The 18458-nt window shown below is 37.8% G+C and overlaps 1 protein-coding gene across 3 annotated transcripts in view; it reads left to right on the forward strand.

Annotated features, from left to right (window-relative positions):
• Positions 1 to 1355: 1355 nt before the first annotated feature.
• The window catches only part of Gabra2 (gamma-aminobutyric acid type A receptor subunit alpha2), a 128286-nt gene continuing 111183 nt past the window's right edge, over positions 1356 to 18458 (forward strand). The window contains exons 1-3 of one of the 3 annotated variants that reach the window (XM_075943147.1): positions 1356 to 1742; positions 2686 to 2767; positions 5193 to 5308. In XM_075943147.1, the coding sequence (XP_075799262.1) occupies positions 2697 to 2767; positions 5193 to 5308 (187 nt within the window). In that variant the 5' untranslated portion in view covers positions 1356 to 1742; positions 2686 to 2696. Of the gene's footprint in view, positions 1743 to 1834; positions 2397 to 2685; positions 2768 to 5192; positions 5309 to 18458 lie in introns of those variants that run through there. The other 2 variants (XM_075943146.1, XM_075943148.1) reach the window with 2 other exon arrangements.

An 18458-nucleotide genomic window follows, 5' to 3' on the forward strand; every position in this document is an offset into this window, starting at 1 on the left:
ATAATCTTCAAAGCTAAGCTAATGTTTCCTGTAGATTAGCACTGTCTGTTAAGAAAACTGAACCAACCACCTAGGGAAAAAAATAATCTGAATTTTTGGTGCTCAACTACTAAAAGTGAAGTATTTGGCTCATATTGACTCTGAATATAAAATAACAGACATACTAAATGCTCCCCTTTTTCTTTTCATAGTGTCTCACGTTTATAACAACTTTGAAAAAAAAATACCAGCTCTGATTTGCTTGAGTAGAATGTAGATAACATTCAATCTCGTGTGCGGTACAGAAAGAATAAAAACAAACAAACAAACAAAAAACAACAGCAACAAAAAAAAGCCACAACTAGCTCTCTCTCTCTTCCCGTTGTTTTCCTTTTCTTTTCTTTCTTTCTTTTTCTTTTTTTTTTTTGTTCAAGTTGTTCGGTTGGATTTAATCGCCCCAGATAAAACGGAAGAAAAAGCAGACAGATCAAATACAGAATGCTCAAAGTGTATGATAGGATTGGAATTACAAGTCTCTGCCAAGAAAAAGCCCTAAAGGGGGAAAGCCTCAAACTGCTTCATCTTGCTACCATCTGCAGAAGGCACTGGAAAGGCGGCCGCGGATCCCCTCTGCTCCAGGCTAATGTAAACTTTTTATAGCTTTTAGATTGAGTCTTGATCACCAGGTAAAGAAAATGCCTGGCAAAGAGATTAGGGAAAAGCCATTGCTGAGAGTAGGCAGGAGGTTTCCTGATGTGTAAGGTCGGTCCAGGGCCTTCACTGACCAGCTCCGGGCAAGTCTCCAGCCCTCCTAGCTTGAGGGGAAATTGGTTCTGATTGCCAGAGTGCGGAGGAATGAGAGGTACAACCAGAAAGCTAAGGAAATCAAAGAAACTTCCTGCTGTGTAATTCCACATAACGTGCGTTTAACTTGGTCCTGCGTGGATGCGCTGATGACTAAGTAAAGGCGTGATTAGCCCCTTCGCCCTCCAGTGGGAGCCATACATCGTTACCTCTTCCAGGCAACCACATCTCTCCACCAGAGATGATGTTGGGGGACGACGAGCGGCAGGGAATAGTCCGCGGGACCTAGGGCCTCATCGACACGCACCATTCAGAGTTTCTCACCCACACTCACCAGCAGCGCCCCCCTAACCCACCCACCAGGAAGCTCGCAGCCCCCGGAGAACAGCTCCGGGTGGGGCGTGGGCTGCCGGCAGCAGCGCTCTGGGGCTCACTGGGGTGCCCCACGCCTCCCCGGCTGCGTTGCCCCAGGTGCCCAGAGGGCGGCGGTCGCTTGAACAGAATTGGGGTGGGGGTGGGGGTCCCCTATTCCCAGGAACCTCATTAGCCCTCCTCCTCAGACTGGCTCCTCCTTCTCCTGGCGTGGGGCTCGTGCCCGCCGCTGCCTGCGCGCATCGTGCCTCCGCGCCCCCACCGCCGGCTCCTGCCATCTCTACTCCCTCCTCCTCTTCCTCCTCCTCCGCCCATCACCGCCACTACGGACGCCTTCGCCGCCTACTCCTCGCGCGGCCGCGGCTCCTCTCGCTCTGTTCCAGCTTCCACCAGCCCATCCCTTTGCTGCCTGCTCTTTAGGCTGCTGCAGTCAGTCTCTCTCTCTCTCTCTCTCTCTCTCTCTCTCTCTCTCTCTCTCTCTCTCTCTCTCTCTCTCTCTCTCCTCTCTTTCCTCTCTTCCTCAAGTTTTCTATCTCCTCAGAATCAGAGCCACTGGAGGAAAACATCTACTTCTGCTTGCTGTTCAGGTAGGGTCGCAGACGTTCGTGGCAGCGGGCGACCTTTGCTCATTTTCCTTTGCTTCGCCAGCATGCCTACCCCCCCCCCCCCAACCCACTCCACTCTTCTTGCTCCCTCGGAATAGAGCTCAGGTTCTCCTCTGCCCTCCAGCTTCCAAAATCTAATTCCAACGTCCCTCTCCAGAAGCGTGTTTGCAACTACAATAAAAATTCAAAAGCCAGTCCAGTTCGGTGGCAGCACGCTGGCCCGGCTCTTTTACAGTCTCCAACTTTGCACACAGTGGCTGCGCTGCTTTGCCTGCTTGGTGTTTGATCCTGAAGCTCTTTGGGTAGTCTGGGCTCTAGAGCAGCTGCTGTCAAACACGTAGTTCGCAGCACTTAATTCCCACCCTTCTGCCTCCTGAACGTGGACATGGGCAAATGTGGATGGGCAGGGAGAATGATTTGGTTTTGATTTTCTATTTTTTCTTTTTTTGCGTGGGGTGGTGGTTGTTGTTGGGGAAAGTGAACACGCGAGGACTGCAATTCACTGTAAGGAAAAGTAGGCTGCTTGCTGCTAGCTTTTCCTGCTGTGCTTGCGGAGGTGGTCTTCGCAGAGAGGGCGAGGCATGGAGTATCCAGCTCTCCACCTCGTTTCCACTCACTCCTCCAATCTATTCCTCCGTAAGCGCATGTGTCAGTTTAGAGTCCCGGGGTCTTGTCATTTTATGTGTGAATAGCGAAGTGTTTGCAGAGGACGGGGCTGGGGGAAGTTAAGAGGTGGTGGGGGGATGAACTAGCGTCATCTAGTCATTAAAAAAAAAATTCTCCTTCAGTCATCTAGTTCTACACCTTGTATACCTAGTACATGGGAGTAACAACCCCACTACCACAACTGAAATGGCATTCTTTGGGGATACTTGGTTGGTAGGACTCAGAACAATTTTAATTTTATCTTCTTTTTCTTCCGTAGCTTCAAGGAAGATGAAGACAAAACTGAACACCTGCAATGTACGGTCTCTGCTGCTTGTTTTCCTGGTGTGGGACCCAGCCAGGTGAGAAGCTGTGTTTGGTTTCTGCAGTTCAGGTATAGCGTAATTTTTTTAAATGCCGTTAAGTGTATCTGTGATCTCTTAGAGTCGAGGTGATTTGAAGAACTCCTTTTAATGGAAATGTATTGTATAGAAAATTAACCCGTTAAGTGTCTGAAACTCTAAAAAGTTTGCTGATCTTTTTTTTTTTCTTAAAACAAAAACAAACGAAAGGGAACGGACACATTTTCTATATGTAACACTTAACTGGAGAATACTCTATCAGGAATATATTAGTCCAAAGAATGCCTATTGCTAAGACACATGAAGAATCTGGTGAGGGAGCCAAATTCTCCGCGGGGAAGACAGAGAAGTGTCAGATAAATAATTTAAGTGGAAACTTAGGTTTTTCCTTTTCTTTCTGATTCTTCCTTTGCATTTTTGTTTTCAATCACTGGGGCTTCTAAAAACAACGCAGAGAACGCCAATGATATGAGAGTCTTAAGCCTCTAGGTGGAGGTAGTACACAACTCCACAATCTCAAACAAAAAAACAGAAGATCTATCAACCAACTTTTCATCTTATTAATTTGGAGATATCTTTCTTAGCAGATGGTTACTGATAAAAAGAGTCAGCTTGGATTTGTGATTTTTCTTTTGCCACTTATCAATACGGCAGTTAATTTGATTGTTTTAAGCAATTTCATCTTAATTGTAATCTGTTCTGATTTTTAAAAATTGGGCAGTGGGTATATTTAATTTAATGCATTTAGAAAATATTTTTAGACACTAGAAGAATTAAAACATAAATTCCATAAGAATTTTTTAATAGCCATTAATTTTTAATAAATATCATAGCATTTTATTATCCCCTTTAAGAATTTTGACCAAATAATCTTCAAAGTGTGAAAAAGATATTTTGGAAATGAAAAGAAATCTATTTGGAAATAATTATAATTGGGAAATACCCACTAATGGACTTTAGAAAGAGAAATATGAAATTTATGAAATATGACTGAAAAACACCTCTGAGAGAAAAATCGCAGACTCTTGTGGCTATCCTAGTGAGGGTTTTTTAAATTAGCTTATAGTAGGCAAGCAGAAACTTTTGAGGGTAGTGTAGGAACTGATTTACTTATATAATTTGAGGTTGTTCATCTTCCTGTTCACACTTTAATATTCACTCTGGTTTTCAAAATGTTCCCTTATTGTTCCTTGCCACTTTTGATGTTATTACGAGTATGGTTAGCTACTACTTCACGTTCATTTCAGTGTAAAGGGTCTCCATCAATGATGTTTTATATGATGCACATTGACTAGCATGTAAGTACACCTGAGCATTGACTTTAGAGACATAGGCAATCTATGATCAATTAATGCCCATTGAGAACCACCACCAATTCCTTAACTGAGTATCACTCTATTCATTTTCTGTTCTATATTTAACCAATAATGTTCATGGCAGTATTTTATTCTATTATATAAATGATTCTTTTTTGGGGACAGTAATTTAAATCTATGAATCATTCTGAGAAAAAACGGTAATGGAAAAAGGACACTCTGTTTTATACATCAGTTTCTTTGGTACCAAATTGCTTTTACAAAATCAGGTCTCTGGCTTTATGACGGAAAAATAATGGAGAAAATCACTGCTTCAAAAGCCTGGCTGGGGATATTTTAAGACCATCTCTTCCCACAAATTTTATCACCAAAAAAGGGTAACTGGACACATTTATCTTTATGTAGCCCCTAATATCTCTTCTGAGACTACTCCACAGACCTAGCCTTCCTAAGACTCTGTGAAACTGTGTGTAACTGCTGCCTTTAGAACCCACCTCCAGCTCCCGGCCACATTGAGCCTGGCAGCCTGCCAGTGGAGTTTCCCTGATGTCTATATTACACTTGGCCATTGGGTGGAGGTATACCCCAAGTCAGGAAATTATTTTTGTCTAAAAATGGGAAAGACATAGAAAAACAATGCTATCTATGAGAATGACAGAGAGATTTGTACCATCAAGATGACAGTTTATTTTCCAGTTAGTGTTCACAACACTGAAGAAACACTTTGGAAGTCTCTCTCATTACTACACTCCGTCTAACTACAAAGCAATCTCGCCAATAATGTAGCCACATGAGAATCTACAAAAATGATATGCTTTATGCAATAGGTTTTAAGATAAGCCATACAGAGGGCTAAGTGGCAGAAATCTCAAAAGTATTTTATTTACACTTCTGATATTCTGTTATTTGATGTCCATTTTTAAACATTATATTTGCTGTTCCCGTGAGTTGAGTGCTATTTATAAAATGAAAAAAGGAATGAAGTGTGTGTCACTAATGGCCAAAGAATCCTCAAATTTAGATCAAGTAAGAAGAACATTTTGGCACTTAGCCGAACACTGTGCATACATATATAAAACACATACCAATTTGTAAAATTATCTGTTTAGGTTGGTGCTGGCTAACATCCAAGAAGATGAGGCTAAAAATAACATTACCATCTTTACAAGAATACTAGACAGACTTCTGGACGGTTACGATAATCGGCTTAGACCAGGACTGGGAGGTAAAAATAATTCTCCTTTGTTTCCATAAACCGTCATAAAACAATGACTTTAGAAGTTAAAGGTAAAAGTCTCAACTTCATGCATGAAGACATAGTATCAGGCATTTGATGTCCTGGATAACAGAAAGTAAGATGCACAAAACGAACCTTATTGCTTTCTTTTTCACATGCCTAATATATTTCATTTATCTTGTGTGGAATGCCCACATTTATATGGAGACAAGGTATTTTTGTGTGTGTGTCAAGAATTTTCTAATTAATTTATTGAAAGAGACCTGTTTTTCAATCAGAGAATATGTCTAATTTTGCAATTATTTATCTGTTTTACCTGTGTAGTATCATGGGCTACTTAATTACCACTTCTTACAGATTCTTATTATCAGGTTAGTGTACATCCTCAATAATTTTATACAGAAGTGTCAAATATGGAGTGGCTATAATTCTACTCCAAGAAGTTGTCACACTGTTGAATTTTAAACTCCAACAACAATTTTCAAATGAAACTTTTTTTTTTTAATCCAGGAAAGTAAAGGAAATAAGGTTGGCTAGTGAGCTAGGTTTTAATTACCACTCAGCAATGCTAAGGGATGCTAGAGTTAGATGAAAGGAGCATAGATGCAGGATTGCTAAAACTATCCTTAAGCCAAAATGGCACTAATGAGTTTTAAGATTGCTAAATATTTATCGATTTGTACAGATATTGATATGTGACAAAAAGCTTTAGTTATGAAACCACATGTGATAAATATTTCCATGTACACATGCCTAGTGAAGTGGTTAGCTGATTCAATAAGAAAAATGAGCTGAATATTCTATGTCAGGTAATGATCAGCACAGTTATATGGTTATCCTAGCATTAATAACTTTGCAGTTCTGCTGACTTGGGTGTGTACTAAATTGGGCCTGATGGCATACATCTGTGATCTCTGCATTTGTGAAATTGAGGCAAGCAGATCAAGGGTTCAAGGTTTTGCTTAACTACACAGTGAGTTCCAGTCCAGCCTGAGCTACATGTGACTTTGTGGAAATCTGGTATTGACTTAATGTGTGAATTTTTAATTTAGTTCGTAATTAATTAGCTTGATAAAGATAGACGGTTGAGTGGTAAGAAAGCAGACAAGCAGACCCAACTTGTTGAACAGTATGACATTTAATTATTGGATATTTCTAGCATAAGGGCTTGTTACCAAAGTTAGAAAAACAGCAAGCAACTCTCACGTTGCTCCCACACCAGAGAAGCAAGTCTAGTGCACAGCTACCCAGTTCATAATGGTGGCCCAGGGTGTGCAATTGCACTATGGCAGCTATTTTATCGTAGACACAGCAATTTTTGTTTTTAAATAAATCCCCTGTTGCAAAATACATTGGGAAATATTGTAATTAGACCTTGAACTTCATTTTTTTTAATTTTAAAAAGTTTTGATTTAAGGTTGCATGGTGGGGTACGAAAGACCACCTGTTTTCGGCTTTGAATCTTACCATGGTCTCCAATTCTTTTTTTTTTTATAGTATCTCATATTAAAAATTCCTTTTCCTCACATTCATATATGAATGCCCATTGTCTTGTCATTTGGTTTAATGTAATATATTGTGCCCTTTCTTAGGCTGTTCTTTTTTTCCACAATTCCTCAGTAACGACCATCTACTAGTATCTGGTGATCTGATTACTCTGACATAGCTAATCTATGTGTGCCACCTCTCTTCTCTTGATCATATGCCTTGGATGGTTCCCAATCTGATGGATGGATGGTGTTGAGGGTACTGGAAGAGTATCGGCTAAATGTCAGGCTTTCTAGAGTAGTGCTCTACAGCATCCCTCTCCCACAACGCTGCCAGACAGAGAAGTCTTGTCTTCCTTTGCTTAAAAGTGGATGAACTGTGTCTACCTTTCTACTTTATGAGCTAATTAGAAATGTTGCATAACAACACAGAATACACAAATGTGTGCCCCATGCTAATAATAACTTGACTTCATTGAATCCACTTTCTTTCCTCCTGTCCGAGGATCCATGCTTCTCTGGGTTCATTTTCTATATTAGGTCAATTCCCATCTATCTTGCACTTCAAACTTTACTAGTTTCTTTTGGCAATCCCTTCCATCCGCTCCTTTGGCCTGTGGCTATATTATCTCCTGTTAGTAGAATGACCTCTCTTCCACTTTTCTGCTGATTGAAAACCTCACATTTCTATGGAAACCATCATGATACCAGTGGTCTTCAGTACAGACTTTCTTGACTGAGTTGAAATACCAAGATTTAAATCTCTGCCTGTTGAATTTCTTTAACAGTTGCTATTTTTGTATCTCACATAGAACTTACTGCATATTATCTTGTATTATTTATTTCATTTTAAGCTCCTCTTGTTACCTTAATAGTATTGTAGGGATGTTGCATCATAAATCCTCTGTGATTTCTGCAGCTGGATATTGATTTGCTTATTGTGGCCATAAAATAAATGTTGATTTTTTTTATTAACTTTCTGCCATCTGGAAAATGGGAATGCCTGTACCTGGCTGCCATCTGAGCTATGAATGCTGATGTAAGAAGTGTGACTCAAGGAGAGAGATGAGTCTTTTACTCAGAAGATTTAACACAACAGCTTTGGTCCTCAGCACTTGTTCAAACTTGAAATAGTCTGCCTCTGTAGATGCACACTGATTATTCCTGGAATACAGTTTATATTTCAATTCTTTTGATAAATATTGAATATGACGACATATGCAATGCATGTAGCAAAATTGTGTGCATGTAGACAATTAGAAAAAAATGATTGAAAATAAATGAAAGCTTGTGAAAAATTTCTAAATGAACTCTTAAAAATTTAAATCACTCTCATCATTCCTGCAATACAGCATTTCTTCCTTTTCTTTATGATTATGTCTAAGTCTCTCTGGGTGCATGTGCACATGAATGCAGGTGTCCTTGGAGGTCAAGGATGCCATATTATCCTGAAGTTGACATCACAGGAAGTTTTTGGAGTGCTAGTAAATAAACTCAGGTTTTCTTTGATAGCGGTGTGCACTCTTCACTTCTCTAAGAGTCTTCACCTGAATGCACACATGTCATTTGAAATAGAAAGTTCAGGTGAATACTCTGTCATATTCCAGAGGTTAATAAGGGAAATAATTAATATTCAATTTGATAAGAACATACAGGAATTAGCATCTTCATTGATGGTTAATTAGATAAATAGCCATAAGTGTTGTTTTAATTCATTTATAACTTAAATATACATAAATACTTAGGAAAGAGAAGTCAGACTTTAGACAATAAGTTAGAAAGGTTATTCACCTGACTTTGCTCCTTAGTCTTACCCAGAGAAGTTTTTCAGAGACTTTGAGATCTAATATTTTCTTTGGGAACGTGGGAATAATGAAAATAATGATATTTAATTCTGAGAGAAGGTTGGTGTATTGAGATTAAGGTACATGGCACAGGTTATGCAATATATTGGATTATTCATTTTTCAAAGATTTAATAATTTATGGTAGGACCTTTTTAAAATTTAAGTCAGATCATGCCATTTACCCTCTCCGAGCCCTGAAATCACACCCCGTTCATCCTGCATTGGACGTGTGTGCAGCCCTGAGTGATCTGCCTTCCAGACATTCTTTGACCTCACCTCACATAGCTCTCTGCCTGAACACACCTCTTCACCTGCACTGATCTCCTTCCTGTCCTGTAAACACACTAGGACACTTTGGCTATTCTCCCTTCACGTGGGATATTCGTTGATGTAATCCACCTTACCAACCAACCAAATATAACCTATGGCCTGATTGCTCTGTCAATCTTGATCCATCTTACCTACTTGCATTCTTTCCATAGACAGCTTTCTTTTAACATACAATTTAATTTATTTATTACTGTGTGGTTAATTGTTTATTTTGTCTCTTTAAATGACACTTGTATACTTGTTAAGTCTGTAACTTCTTGCAAATTTTATTTCTTGATATACTGATAGACCTATCCTAACATCCCAGAAAAAATGGCTCAGATAAGCAGTCGTGAATATCTTGAATGAAATATATTTCTACTAAATCAACTTCTGTTTTAGCATACTGCACAAAAATTTACCCATACACTTACTTTTTTCTTAAGACAAATGCAATAATTATGATCAGATTACAATATTGTCATTTTATTATCGACATCAAAATATTTCAAACTGACACTTGGGTGATTCAGAGCAGTTATGCTACCAAATTATTCAAAGTCTACCTTGTATTAGCTACCACTGTGCAGCAAGTTAGGATTTGAAGTGATGCTCTCATTCTATTTCTTGCTTAACTTTCAATCTGTGAAATGGGAGATTGAATTCTATTTATCCACCTTTTCTCTCACAGAGATTTTATGTTGCTCAACTAAACGTAGCTTCTTAAGAAAGCATAATGCGGCATACTGAGGAAAATAAGATAAATATTTGTACAAGTAGCACAGGCTGTCTCTTCATGGAGTCTATCTTTCACTCTGTGGATTCTCTCTCTCAAGAGGTGGTATTCTTTAAAAGCACATCAAGGAAACAATTATTGGTCTTATAAATTTGGCAGTCTTATTTATTCTGAGAGTGGAAAACCAAGGTAGATTGCCTCAAAATCTTGTCAATTAAGAACATATATTAAAATTAGGTAGCATTTACTTAATGGGGTTGCCCCTTTGCCTTTATGTTAGTCACTGCCGCTAGCAACTTAGGGAAACTGAAAGTTTTACTTTGCTGAGACTCTTTCAAATTGTTAACTTGCTGAAAGACCGACACTTGTTTTCAGACCAATTTTATGGGGTCACTGGCAGATTGAGTGTGTAGACAGGCCTCATATATTTATGACAGCTAACATTCACAGAGCTCAGCAGTGATAACTATTAGAAATGACAAGCCTGATATTTAAATTATGGACGCGGTCTGTGAAATCCAGATTGAGTACCATGCCTAACTACAGTTTTGAAAAGTTGTTTTGAAGAGTTCATCTAGAAAATATCTTCCTAGCGTTCTTTTATGATCCAAAATCATAAGAAGTTTAATGCCTACAGTTATAAAAGACATGAGTGAGGCCAGGCCATTGATCTGAGGTCTGCAGGACAGTTTCTAGGTTCTGTCCTATCCATAGATTGCAGAGAGACGCATGATAATAAAACATGGACTATTTACATATATATATTTACATATATATATGTATGTATATATATATGTATATATATATATATATACAGAAAATATATGCAATGCCTGTCTGAATGGTTATAATCATTAATGACTGAGATGGGCAATTTCTTTGGGTCTGGAATTCTGTTGCCATAGAATGCTAATTGAATATTTTTTGCTATGTTACTCAACCTTCCCAAAGACTTTTTTTTCCTATTTTTAAAATGGAGATAAAATAAATGGCATATTTGCCTGTTAGGGGTTTATTCTGTTAAGTACCCCTGAGTCTTTTGTACAGTGTTGAGGAAACAGAGGATGAACTCAATATTTGGAGATATCATAGTTCCTGGTTGGACTTTACATGCAGCATAGACAATATTCAGTATTACACCTGCTTCATAAGACTGTGACTTGTAAAACTTGTTAACTTTTGAGATAAATTTTTTTTTCTAATTTTGGTTTGCTTTGTTCTAGAAAGAGGGTCTTACTGTTCAGCCTTGTCTGTCCTAGAACTTGCTATGTAGGCAATCTGGGCTTGAATGTAGGTATCTAACTGGTTTCGTGTCCTGAGTACTAGTATTTAAGGGATGCACAAAAATGTTTAGACTAAAGATATTAAATAGTGTTAAGGAAAGTAAATAATTGTGCTTTTCTTGCTAATTATGTCTTATTTTGTCCACATTCTTTTGCATATGTAGAATCTCTGGAAAGAGAATCAACACAAATTTCCCTTTGAGTTGTGCTTTGTGATTCTCATGAAATGTAGCAATGTAGAATCATCAATTAATGAAAATAGCTTTGTTTATGAAACAAGGTTTTATTAACACAAAACAGACAATATAATGTTGGTAAAGATTGCCAAAGCCATCCTAAACTGAGTGGCGTCAAAAACTTGGATGAAAAAAAAATGTGTCTTACCACTGTGCTTAGTGGTGAGGATGATTTCAGATCTAACCATACTGAAGGGAAGAGTTAAAAGGAAGACTAGGGAGGGATAGGCTGTAGTGTGTGTTGAAAAGAGGAGACTGAGCTGGTCTGTTAAAAAGTTGTCATCTCAGATGCAAACAGTGTAAACCACAGATGTCAGAGGTCTCTGCTTCCCTTAAAAAGCTGTGAAGTCTGGTGTTAGCCTCCTGACCCATGCAGTTGAGGTTGAATCCTATGCTCGTGCAAAGGACTAGGCAGCTGAAACTCTTGGGGTCTCCTAGAGAACCTGCAATAGGACAGCCTGAAGTGTGATGTCCTTCTGTATGTGTTGCTTTCTTAGCCAATGAATAAAGCTGTTTCAGCCAGTCGTTTAGCAGAATAGAGCCAGGCAGGAAACCCGAACAGAGATATAGTGAGAGAGTAGGTGAAGTCAAGCAAATGTAAGCCAGCTGCCAAGGAAAGGAGACATGTAGAAAATGAAATAATGCCATGGCCACATGGCAATACATAGGCTAATAGAAATGGGGTGATTTAGGATGTAAGAGCAAGTTAAAAATATGATTAAGCCATCAGCCAAACAGTTTTATAATGAATATAGTTTTTGTATGATTATTTGGTTTGGGCAACCGGAAAATGTAAGTATAGTCTCTGCTTACAAATTCAGGAAGAGCCCGAGGAAGAAGGAAATTTCAGAGTCTATTCTGTGTTCAGTACCAAGTCTACCCATTTTAGTTGGCCTATAGGTGACATAAAACTCTGCCTTTGAAATTTCAAGAGTGAGAATAAATTGAGAAATTTCATAAGGTATGTAAGTAGGTTTCTATAAAAGTGTTTATGCTAGATATCAAATCATTTGTCTTTTCTTTTTTATTTAAAATATGTCTGTAGGAGGTGTTGTAAGCCTAAGCCTCCAGGTTTCTGAGATGTAGTACCAGTTATCTTTTTAGTTTTGTCCTGGACCCTCCTAGCCTCTCAGTCTGGCATGGGACTAGTCTATTGATGACTTCATCACAGTATCTGCTAAGTTAAAGGAAACATACGATGATGTTATAGGCATCATTCTATATTCTTTTCAGTAATTGGTTTTGTAACTAGAGAGCATCTTAGCATTTTCGAACATCCTCCCTAACACTGTGCGTTGTTTACTCTGTGCACAGAAGGTGCCAAGACAGGCTTCCTCAGAAATGGGTGGTGTGTGATAGTTCATCATAGTTTTCCATAATTATTTTCTTACAAGAAGTAAGGGCAGCTTGTGATTATTTTATAAGAAAGGCTTATTAAATGCACGATAGCAGGGGTGTGTGTTAGGTTAGATAGTATGGTGTTTTCTGAAGGTGACATCATTGAAATGCTAGACACATAAATACTAAATACTACCAATGCTTTATTTATTATCATTTTGCCCCTTGGAGGCACAAACACTCCTTACTTACTGGGTTTACTTATTTTGAGCACTTGTACTTAGTGCAGTTAAAGCCTGCCCCCACCCCTGCCTAATGGATTTAGTGAACACATGTATGATCCACCCTTTTAGTGTTACTTTTCATTACTCCACCTGAATCATATTATAGAAAACCTGAGTCATTAGTGGAGATAGCCACCTGAATAGTTTTAGCAGTTTGCAATTCATTACTGTTCAGTGGCAAATATCAAATGAAATTATGTTGCTATTTTATTACTTAATATGTGTTGAATATCTGTCACATGGAAGACAGTGCAGGATTCAATGATGGTGTTGGTCTCACAGATGAGCAGTTCTTTTGGCTGAGGGGCAGAATGACATGTGAGTAACCATTCTCCAAATGACGATAAACATCAGCAAGTTTTTCATGGAAAGGACAAGTTTCTGAGGTCCAGAAAAATCAATTACTTTTACTTGTAACATGTAACTGAGAAAACCTATAGTTACACATAAGCTTCCACTGTTCTTATTAATTATTGAGAATTTTCTGATATTAGTTTAAATGTTAGAAGCATCAATTCTTACTGATGCTGTGATGAGTACAATTCCATATGAAACTTCTGCATATGCCTCACTTACTTTAATGTGCCCTCTCTTATGTTAATGTGTTTTGATCTACAGGTACATGAGAAAAGAGCTAAGTATGAAATATAAAATGAAAACGAATACACAAGGAATAATATATTAAGAAATATGTTTATTTCTTTTGAATTTCTAATTTTTGATACAACATAGAACCCTGAAAACTTGTTTTTATACTGAAACACCCTCATTCTTCAAGGCACAGATCTTTTCACTTACAAAATAATCTCTGAGAATGAAGTAAATACTTATAAATATTTTATTCAGATATCATCAAATTTAGGTTACCCAAGACACTGTAAAATGTAGTTCTCAAAATTCTCATTTTATACTTCAATTAACTGTCATTTTATAGTGGCTTTGATATGCTTTTTACATTATTATGCCATTAATAAATTCTAAGCCTATTATAGGAAAACAGGATTTCATCTACGTCTTAATTTGAGTTTATTTTTTTTAAATCACCCATATGGATCTCATTGTTTTTTTAAAATCAGCGTTTAAAGCATTTTAAGAAAAACAAAATGATTTATTTAAAATTTCAAAAGTAGTCCTGTCTTAAGACAACTTTCTTTTTATTAACATGAAGGAGAAATAAATTTAATTAAACTCAGTATGCTATTACCTTTTTAGGGAGTAAGTACAAAGTGTCCCAGCATTACCTGCGGTGACACTGTCTGTAAAAAAAGCATCTCAGTCTTCTTAAGGATCTTGTTTGGTTAGAATATTACTGGATTGATTTGATATGCAGCTCAAGACAATTCTTCATCTTGTGTGGCTTAGAGAAGCAAAATGGGTGATCAGTTCTTATCTCAAACCTGATAAAATGGTAGTCTTCTCTTGCTGACAGTTTGCACGAATATCTATGAAACAGTACGATAACTAAGATAAGGCTGTTTTCAACAGCTTGTGAAGAAGTACAATGTCTAAATGTTCCTGTAAGTGCTTCAAGCATTTAGAATGATGCACAGTGCATGTGTATACTACCTGGATTAGAGGACTCAAGTTATGGTCCAGGTTAGAAGAGATTGAATTAGGGTCATGCTTCTGAGTGTCTCAACAAGAATCAATAATGTATCCTAATAGCATTCCCAAACTTTTGGCTTAGATTTGGTTTTATAGTGATATCTGAGTTTTCCCATACAGATGTGAATAAGCATGTGGGAATAAAAGGAAGCCAGGAGTGATATGGCACAGACCCGCAACTAGGGAGCTCAATTAGGAAGATCATGAGTTCAAGGTTAGTCTGGATAACAGAATGAATTCATGGTTAACCTGTGCAATGTAGCAAGACTATATATTAAAACTGAAAATAAAAACTACAGGACTGGAGATGAAGCTCAGTTATGTACAGGACCCTGAGTACAATCACTGGTAGTGAACAGAAAAAAAAAGTAGAAGGTTCATGTGATTTCAGATTGATGTATGATGTGTATTCAATGCTTTGTGGTACAGAAGAGGACTTCAGATGTGAACTGTTTGAGTGCTTTGGGAGGAAAAGACCTATTTTTTGGGAGACAAAAAGAGATCTGGGGTTTCTGATCTACTCTCAATTACATGTAAGAACACATTAGAAGTCAAATATGATGATAATCAGGTCCTTGGGCTAGATGTTTATACTACGTTTTTATTATATGAATTTCTAAGAAGTTGCTGCACCAGAATTAAGCAGCCCAAGCATAGAAAAATTGTGATGAATGGAGAAAATTCATTTTTGTTACCATAATTACATACAGAAACTCTTCAGACTCTAAAGAAATGAAATAGTGAACTAAAATACCCGACAGGTTTACAAGGAAGATTAAAATTTGCATACCCAGAAAGGAAGTCTTAATTAAAAGAAAATGGAATTTCAAGGCTGGTGTTTCAGTCAAGTCGAAGGGAATATGGGAGTCTAGATTTAATTAGTTATCTAGGGCATGTAAGGGTAACCATTGAAGCAAAACAATGTGAAATGGGGATTTTACTGGGGATAATATAAGAATAATAACGTGAATAAGAAAATGTTTGGAGTATTTGGAAACTACATGGGATGAGCTTAGTGGGGGAACAAGTGACGAGACAATGAGAATGAATGTTTTGTGGCTACTGTCAAGGGAGTAATAATGAAAATATTACTAAGAGAGCAATGTCTCCTGATAATTATACATTAAAATGAGACATTATGGTTACCAATGGCTCTTAACTTAGTAGAACTTACAGGATTATGGGATCAAAGATAATTAGGATAAAATCTACACAAAAGCCACATTATTAATAATGCTTATTGTAAGTGTGTATGTGTGCTCATGAGTGTAGAAGTCAAAGGGTAGCCTTAAGTGTCATTCCTTATTTGTTTTCAATATTTGTGTATGTGTGTATGTATGTATGAGAGAGAGAGAGAGAGAGAGAGAGAGAGAGAGAGAGAGAGAGAGAGAGAGAGAGAGAGAGAGAGAGAGAGAGATCTCATTAGCTTAATGCTCAGCATTTAAGCTAGACTGGTTGGCCAAAGATCCCTTAAAGATTCACTCATCTCTACATTCTCTGCTCTGGGATTTACAAGGTGCATCAACATGCTTGAGTTTTTATGTAGGTATTTAGGTTGAGCATAGATCTTTTTGCTTTCAAGAAAAACACTAACATTGACTGAACTACCTCCCTGGGAGCTAGGGTCTGAGAGCATGAGGCAGATGGATCAGTGAGCAGAATATTGCTCTAACGGAAGGTTCTTTTTAGCTTTCATTCCTTTCAGCATCCCACATCATCTGTAAGGTTGTTGGAGATATTTTGGCTGTCAACAAGCCGAAGGTTTGAGTCATAGCTTTCACTGGGAGGGTCGCTTCAGATTTACATTACTACGTGTGAAACACATGTTTGGTGACGTCTCATGGGACCTCGCTGTTGACTCAGGATAGAGACATTTCCATCTTGGGGCATGTTAAATTATAATATCACTAATCTGTCATGCTCCTGTTACTGCACCCCAATTGGGCTTTTGTCATTTTTGGGAACAGGTTCTAATAGAGGCATCTCTTTCCCAGACAGCCACCAGTTACAGGAGGCAGCTGCGATTTCAGCTTTTGTTGCCATTGTCTTGAAACAGCTGGCATGTTAAACAAAAATCTATCAGCAGATGAGGAAGTGGGCAGGTGTATGTTTAAGCGAGTAGATCTAAAAGTTAGTGGGGCAGAAAACAGATGGCTCTTCATCAAAACTTTTCTCCTCTGGGGAGCTGTTTTGTGGCCTGTCATCTCTATAATTTGCTCACTCACTTAGGGTGGTGTGACAGAAAGATGTGACTGTCTGGAGACATTAGAGGATATGATATTTCCGAGTAGCTTTTTATACTGCATGTTTAAAGCCAATTGCAAAGAGAGAAAAGAGCTCACAAGCACTAGAAATTAATAATCCAATACTGGCGAAAATGTCAGTTTCCTATAAACAAGAAACTTAGTAGTAGACGGTTGGCACCGACCTATCATTAAAAGGGACATAAAGAGCTCAGACTCAGGTAGGAGTGGTTGCACATTCTTATTATCCCAACTCGTAGGCTCTTCAGAGATGATAGCCTAGAATGCATACCAAATTCTAGGCCAGCTAAGACTAAGACTACAAGACATGATCTTATTTCTCAAAAAAAAAATCATCTTCTTTAGTGGTTAATGTTATCTTTATCTGTATTTCTTCTTGTTTTTCTTTACTTGTTCTTTATAAATCTATACATACATATAAATATACAAATGGTAACTCAGTAGGTCCATGAAGTCTTTCTGATATATAGTGTGCATATGTTATTAGGGTTGACCACTGTTATTGGATAACTAATTAGGGAGTTTATTTTTATTGTCTCTCTCTCAGTAATCATTAACTGCCTGGAGCTCTTCATAATAATAATGATAATAACATTATTATTATTACTATTATCATTAGTCCTTTGAGAATCTCATACAGTGAGTTTTGATCATGTTTATCTTCTCTCCTTCATCTCCTTTCAGATTCATTCCTTTTCCCTTCCAAAATAACTATGTGTCTCTTTTCCACCGTTAAGGGAAATCCATGCTGCTCAGCATTTCCAAGTGTATAGCCTTCTACTGGAGTATGGTCAACTTATAGATGTTATATTCTTAAAGAAAGCTGACCCTTTCCCAGTAGCTGTCAATTGCCAATAGCTCCTCTATTACGGGTAGAGCTTACTGTCCAGCACCCTTCTCTTTGCTGATCCCAGGATTTCCATAAAGACTCTAGCTATCCTAACCACCATAGTTGTCTAAACTGCAAAGAAATGGATGACTCAAGAACCCTGTGCCTGTTATCAAGAGAGAGTTCTCCCCTGCATCCAATTTCCACCTTTAAGTCCCAGTTTTATGAAGCAAAGAAGAAAGTGGGTGTCTGCCTTGGGTTTATAAAATCTTTGTTAGTAATTTTCTGCACTGTAAAATGGGAATGATTCACTCAGGTGGTTTGAATTGGAGTATATCTCCTATGTTCATCATCTGATTTTCCATGATTCCTATGCTGTCAGTCTTGGCCCACATTTGAAGAATGGGGAAGTGCCTCAAACTCCCTAGGGATGAAATTATACTTTATTTTACAATACCAGGAGGCATCCAGAAAGACTATGATGCAAATAGAGGTGCCTTAAGCCCTCCTTAAATATTATTATTTTTGCTTTCAATGTCTTTTCCCCTTGGCAGTTAGAAAGTCATAATTTTCGTTCTAAAAGGTGGTGCTATCATTCTTCATCTTCAGAATATAATCATAGATATATTTATTCCTTATGCTAATATTTTGTAATATGTTGGTAGCTCCTATGTTGATTATTAATATGGGTGAGTAATCTATATGATGTAAAATATACTTTGTTCAGGCATTAATACACCTTAGTTATATACTAAAATTGAAAATTGTTGAAAAAGTGAAATGAATATTACTGAGGGTGAAGATATGGCATGTTTGGCAATGTGCTTGCCTAGTGTGCACCAAATCTTGGGTTCATAGCTAGCACCTCATGAATAAGGTCATTTAGCACATGCTGATAGTCCTAGTTTTTGGAAGATAGAA

The sequence above is a fragment of the Microtus pennsylvanicus genome, chromosome 12, assembly GCF_037038515.1.
Source record: "Microtus pennsylvanicus isolate mMicPen1 chromosome 12, mMicPen1.hap1, whole genome shotgun sequence".
NCBI lineage: Eukaryota > Metazoa > Chordata > Mammalia > Rodentia > Cricetidae > Microtus > Microtus pennsylvanicus.